This window comes from Triticum dicoccoides, chromosome 6B (assembly GCF_002162155.2).
Source record: "Triticum dicoccoides isolate Atlit2015 ecotype Zavitan chromosome 6B, WEW_v2.0, whole genome shotgun sequence".
Lineage (NCBI taxonomy): Eukaryota > Viridiplantae > Streptophyta > Magnoliopsida > Poales > Poaceae > Triticum > Triticum dicoccoides.
The window spans coordinates 376,557,421-376,564,338 of NC_041391.1; the positions used below are offsets into that span (position 1 = coordinate 376,557,421).

A 6,918-nucleotide genomic window follows, 5' to 3' on the forward strand; every position below is an offset into this window, starting at 1 on the left:
GTTGTCGTACTAAGAAGATGGCTTCCATGGTCGACCTCCCAGGCATGAAACCAAACTGATTTTTGGTCACGCTTGTCATTCTTCTTAAGCGGTGCTCAATGACTCTCTCCCATAGCTTCATTGTATGGCTCATCAGTTTATTCCACGGTAATTAGTACAACTCTGCACATCCCCCTTGTTCTTGAAGATTGGTACTAATATGCTTCGTCTCCATTCTTCTGGCATCTTGTTTGCCCGAAAAATGAGGTTGAAAAGCTTGGTTAGCCATACTATCGCTATGTCCCCGAGGCCTTTCCACACCTCAATGGGGATACAATCAGGGCCCATCGCCTTGCGTCCTTTCATCCTTTTTAAAGCCTCCTTGACCTCAGACTCCTGGATTCGCCGCACAAAACGCATGTTGATCTCATCAAAGGAGTCGTCCAGTTCAATGGTAGAACTCTCATTCTCCCCATTGAACAGCTTGTCGAAGTACTCCCGCCATCTATGCTTAATCTCCTCGTCCTTCACCAGGAGTTGGTCTTCTCCGTCCTTGATGCATTTGACTTGGCCAATATCCCTCGTCTTCCTCTCTCGGATCTTGGCCATCTTACAGATGTCCCTTTCGCCTTCCTTGTGCCTTGTTGAAAAGAGCTGAAATTTTATTTGAATGCTCACGGAATTATGTGTTATTTACTAGCTGTGTGTGGAAACCCTAGTTTCCGTCTCCTTGTGTTGTCCGATGGATGGAGAATGAAGACTGAGGAGTGAGGCTGGGGAGAGGAGAGATTTGTGGTTTGGGATTTATATATATCCAGTGTCAGTTTCCCTGTAATTATACTTCCAACAACAGGGGTGGTCTGCTGATAGGGGGTGCATATGGCAAAAACATAAGCTAAGGTCAAACAAATGCAACCCTAGGATGCCAAGACCCCCTTTTGGCCCAAGTGACCAGGCAGTGCCTGTCAGGCCATAAGCTGAATTTACCTGAAGAAGTTGACAGTACACCTGTTTCTGCGTTTCAGATCCAGTGCTGGTCGTTCATCTAGAATCCAACGGCTTTCCTGTCAATTTACCGGTTCCCAAGTGTGATTTGCTCTCAGCCCTTGATCTCGCATCAGACGCCTCTCGGAAGTTGCTGCCTCGCTGTTCAACGTCCGGCAACCACTCTTCCTTTTCTGTTTTGCTTTTCACATGCTCCTTTGCTGTAATGGCTATAAAGCCCCTTTCCTCTTTCATTTGGGCTCATGTTTTGTTAATTGGGTTGTAACCCTAGCCGCCGTGGCGTGCTACAGCACTACTCATCTCGAAACTCTAGCAAGTTTGTTTCGATTTACTCTTAAACTCTGCAATTCTTGCGTTTAGTTCAGTAGACCGACTTGGTTCCTGACAGTGCCCGCCATAGATTGTTGTTGTGCGTTACAAGAAATATGCTTTGCCGCATTTGCCGATGCCCTGATGAGTCAAAGAGGGATCTCAAGTGGTAACATGCGGTAGAATGGCAGCACCGAAATGATTGTACGTAGGTATTTCAGGACATAATAGGTGGCTTAGGACTAATAGGCGCTTGGACTGTGGACAGACTTGCTCGTAGGGGTTTATCTCACCCGAGCTCTTGTCTACTATGCGATCGACAAGGAGGAGTTCATTGAACATGCCTTGATCAGCTGTCTTCTCCAGGGAGAGCTCAGAAGTTGGTGCAGGCTGAGGTTGCTGTCAACTAGGGATGTAAATGGCGCAATAAAAGGCACCGCAGGACGTTTGGTTAGCTCGATTGTTCATTTTCCCCGGAAAAAATATATCTTTTTTGAACTGTTAGACCGATAATTGGACTTAAACAGGCTTAAACGGGACGCTGTTTACATCCCTACTGTCAACTGTCTTAGTTTAGTAGCTTTGGTTGTCGTTGTTGTTGCTGGCGCATATGTAATTTGGTGCTGTCTGTGTTAGTGTGTAAAGGTTGTTCTTCTACAGTTATTCTTAATGCAATGATATGGAGCTCTCTTGTGTTTTGGAGAAAAAATAGTTATTTCTGGACTTTGTTGCTGGTAGTTGTTTGAAAGCCCTGTTTTCTTTGTGGCTGTTGATTTGCCTTTGATTTGTAACCCGATCGAATTTCAATTGTTTGGTAGGTTTTGAAGGGGAGTTATGAACGGTTTCTGGAGTTCATCAAACGGAGCAATGCTGTCAGCCCAACAGTGGCAATGGAGACAGCCACCGCTCTGCAAGTAAGTTCATATGTCCTTTTGTCCCAGTTATGTAGTAGTAATGTCTTGTTAGATGTTTTCTCCTTACTATTTGGATATAGTGGTAGGTGAAGTTGTAACGATTGCTTCAACCTTTTGAACTGCAGATTAAATTAGAGCAGGTTACACGTAGGGCTCAGGAGCAGCTTCAGATGGTACTGGAAGAGCAGAGCAGGTACATGTGTTCCCTTATTGCCGTGCTCAGTCGTAATTACATTATAATACTCCCTCCGTTCCTATGCTTAAGGTGCATTTTTTTTGTGTTACTTCCGTTGGATAAGGCGCATGGTGCGGTTTACCACCCTTTCTCCCCAAACTACCCCAAATCTTTTCGCTCATCTCTCTATCCTCGCGTATGAGTAACTGCATGCATGCAACATATCTTTTCCCGTCGTCTTCCGAGAAATCCCTGGAGTTCTCGCATGTTCCCGAGTGTGGTTGGAGGTGAAAAATTGAGTGTGGTAGGGGCATCTTTCGACAGTACAGTGAGGCAGGGCTCATTGTCCACCCTCTAATCCATTGATGAGGCAGGGCGAGGAGGTGGCGTAGCTCGGTGGCGAGGCCAATGTTTTTAAGGCGGTAAGGCGACCGAAAGCGAGCATCCACCGCCCTGACGCCTAAGCGATGCCCAAGCGCCTTGACGCCTAGGCGGCACCTAAGCGCCTAAAGCGGGCATAATTGCAAGGCGCTGCCAGAGCGCTTTGCCGCCTAAGCGTCCAAGGTGGGATGCCTTAAAAACGATGCCATGGACGTCGGCACCGAGGACGTGCGCGAGCTGGCGGAGCTCGGCTGTCCATGGAGGTGGCAAATACTTGCACAAGGACGGAATTTTAATATAGAACTCAGTTCTCGCGTCAATTCGGTGAGGAGAAGAGAGCAGAAGGGGGAAATTGACCCTGCAGTTTGTGGTCTCCCCAATAGATGAACAGCTCCCAACTCTCAGATTGGTCAAGCGTGTCGAAGGATGGATCAATCATAGTAATTACCATAATCCATCAGAGTGCATGGGCCATGCGAGAGCCACTGAGCGGAGTATGTGGGTTGGTCTGGGTGCATGGGGCGATGTGAGGGCGACGACTTGTGTGGCTTGCGAGGGAAAGGAGGGGGCACCTAAAGTTGTTATTCTTTTTTATCTTTTGCTCATCATTTCCTGTGATATTTCTAGGTTTGGACTTGAGATCGATTTGGATGCACCGAAAGTTAGGATTCCCTTAATCGGCAGTGAGCAATTTGTCCTGGATCTTGGCCATTTTACATTGCATACAAGAGTAAGTTTGAGCTTCAGTACTTGAATATAGCACACTCTTCTGCTGGTTTTTATGAACTGTTATGTTGAATTGTAGGATGGAACACGGGATGAAGAAAGACAGAGTTTGTATTCACGCTTTTATATTGCCGGCAGGGATATGGCTGCTTTTCTTGTTTGTGATGTAGCTGAAGGCATATATTCCGCACCGGAAAATCTGTCTCACAGTGTGCTCCCAGGTCCTACTGCTGATGCTAATCGGTTCTGTTCTCTTCTTGATCGCTGCGGAATGTCAGTGATAATTGACCAGGTAACATAGATGGCAGTCCTTTTGTTTTGAGTAGTTAACAATTTGGTAGACCCAATAATTCCAGTTTTTTCAATCTTACGCTGTCCCAATTAATGATCTGTTGACTTGAAATGTGGGAACCAATGTAGGTGGCGAATGACATGATTTCTTTTAGTCTATTTTCATGGAGCTATCTTTTGTTAACGCACTGCTGTTCTTTCATCAGATTGTCTTGGAATTTGTAGATGAGTTTATTGAAACTGACAACTGAGTTTATGAAGTTCGTTTAGATGGTACATTAGAGATGACATAACTTTGTAAACACCCATTTGCCCTCGTTAAGTGGTGGTTACATAAGTAATACGAGTAATTGCCGGACTAAACCTATTACTTGCTTTTCAAATTGAAGATGGCGGCAATGAATTCTTTGGGTACTTAAAAAGATATTTGCCGAGAAGCACTGCTAGACAACAGACACTATAATGTCTTAGTGAGCCATCCCATGTGCACTGACAACCTAACATGTGGACCTGTGCGGATGTGCCCCATCTGTCATCCTTTATGATGGTATAAACTATTTCTCTTAAAACTGGGTACATATAGTGGCATGCACACCTGCAAACTTTTTGTTCAATTTGTCGTAATACAACGACTTCCTTTTTCGGCTTGTTATTGCAGGGATGGATTTTAGCATTGAAATTCTGTGTAATTTTTTTTTCTGTGGGTATTCATTGAGCAAGGTATCATGCACTCAAATGGGGGTACAGGAAACCTTGCACACCAACATCGGGCTATGGCTTAGATAAGCAAAGTTATCTTAGCTCGCTTTTTAGAAGTTAGTTGATTTGTTCGCAATAAATAAATTAGGTGCTTTGTTAAAATTATGTTAGTTTAGATTGAGTTTGCTAGGGGCAGCTTTATATGTGGGACTAGGAACATCTGTATTTCCTTGGCAAGAAATAAACTATTATAAAAGAGAAGATCCGTCCCCACAAGACCTTACAAGTCCTACCGCATCTTCCCTGGATTTGGGCGTGATGCAGCTAAGGAGTGTGTCCTTTGTCCCATTACCAATTTCTACCTCATTCATTCGTTTTCTTGTGACACGTGTAGAGACTTTCTTGATATTTAGGTGTACATGTCTGTTCCAATATTAATGCAGTCTTGAGTCATTCACTAATTTTCTATGAAGCTAATATAAATGCATTGCCTGATGAATTCTGTATGCATGAAGATCAAAGTTCCACATCCGAGTTATCCATCGACCCGTGTTTCTTTTCAAGTACCCAATCTGGATATCCACTTCTCACCAAAAAGGTACTGCAAAATTGTCGAGCTGCTTGGTGTAGTTTACCAGTTGAAGGGGAACAATAATGAAGAATCGAGCAGCTATGAAAATGGTAATCTGGCGCCTTGGCATCCTGCTGATCTAGCTGGTGATGCTAGAACTTTGGTTTGGAGGGTATGAAGTTACCCCTTTCTGTTTTAGTTCAGTGTTCTACTACAATGGATTTATTCACTTAATTAACATGGTTTTTGTTTATTTTTTGGTGATGAAAAGGGCCTTGGCTATTCACTAGCTGAGTGGCATACCTGTCATGTTGTATTATCTGGGATGTATCTGTATATCTTGGAGTCAGAATTATCCCAAAATTACCAAAGGTGTTGTAGGTGCGTAATATCTTTTCCTAGTTTATCCACACACTGACAAACAAAAGCATGGTATTCCGTATATTTTTAGCATAGTAGAATGGATGTGTATTTGTTGGTGTTGGCCTTTCCGATAAATGAGTAGCAAATATTGTATTGTTGTTGTACTCCCTCCGTTCCCAAATATAAGTCTTTTTAGAGATTTCAACAAGGGACTACATACGGAGCAAAATGAGTGAATTTACACTCTAAAATATGTCTACATACATCCGTATGTTGTAGTCCATTTGAAATGGCTAGAAGGACTTATATTTAGGAACGGAGGGAGTACTTCTTAAGTGGAATGAGATTCTAAGAGAAGTTCGGAAGGAATTGTAGAGGCAGGCAGGATTGTATTTCCTCGATTTTAGTATTTTTCTCCAATTTTGTTTTGGTAAAGTTAGAAGATAATATTATAAATGTAAATTTTGGTCCTATAATGGCATTGTTGCTCAAAATAGCACCCTTATTATTTTTTCAGAAACATTTTCACCTTTTGTTATTTACATGGGTTTTAATATTTGATATTGCAGCATGGCAAGCCGGCAAGTATTTGACGTGCCATCAGCTAGTGTTGGTGGGTCTCTTTACAGTATTGCTGTGTGTTCTAGAGGTGCAGATATACAGAAGGTAATCTATTTAGCCTTCTCGCCGTTCTTTAACTTTGCGGACTTTTCTGTTACTACATATGATTGTTATTAGACTATCATGGGAATTCTGAAACAGCTTGTATTTTCTTAACTAAGAAACAGCTTGTAGTTGCAACAGAAAAAGAGCAAACGTTCAAGGCTCTGTAACACATTCACAGATTTATTAAATGTTGAAACTTGAAGAGCGATTTGGTTGTGAAAAGCAGACAAAAAGTTAATTTACCTGCAACCATAATTGACTGAATATTCAATACAGGATTCATTGTTGCCGAAGTTCTGAATTTCGGATGCTGCATTTTTTCTTTAATGTCTAGTTCCAACACTTTTGACATTTTATAGCATTATAGAAGATGGTCTTGCGTGGCTCCATTAGTCCATTTCCCCCCTCATTTTCTGTGGTCAGCAAACGATGTTTTTAAATCATCGTTGTTGCTCACCTGGTGGTGTGGCTAGCCAAAAAACACATCAGTATCTCAGAAGCAGTAGTAAACAACAGTTCTTCTATGTTAGAAGTTAAAGTTGTAATAGGGTTTACTGAATATGGGGTCCTTGGCTGTTAGTTTTGTGCCATTGTGAGCCTGGCATGCATGGAGCATACCATACTTCCTTATCTTCTATTAGAGGATTGCCTAACAACTAAATAGTAATCCATCCATTTCATAATATAAGGTGCATTATGATTTGCTAAGTCAAATGTTTGACCAACACTTTGTTAATATACACTTTGTATGATATACTAAGTTATTGGATTCGTATTCGAAGGTACTTATCATTATAATTTTGTACCACATACACTACATAGTAGCAGAGTAATTGTTG

General features: G+C 42.3%; 1 protein-coding gene across 1 annotated transcript in view; it reads left to right on the forward strand.

Moving 5' to 3' along the window:
• The window catches only part of LOC119326650, a 69,454-nt gene that overhangs the window by 21,043 nt on the left and 41,493 nt on the right, over positions 1-6,918 (forward strand). The window contains exons 16-22 of the mRNA XM_037600265.1: positions 2,112-2,207; positions 2,333-2,400; positions 3,391-3,493; positions 3,569-3,781; positions 4,995-5,222; positions 5,322-5,431; positions 5,983-6,079. Coding sequence (XP_037456162.1) covers positions 2,112-2,207; positions 2,333-2,400; positions 3,391-3,493; positions 3,569-3,781; positions 4,995-5,222; positions 5,322-5,431; positions 5,983-6,079 — 915 coding nt within the window. The remainder of the gene's footprint in view (positions 1-2,111; positions 2,208-2,332; positions 2,401-3,390; positions 3,494-3,568; positions 3,782-4,994; positions 5,223-5,321; positions 5,432-5,982; positions 6,080-6,918) is intronic.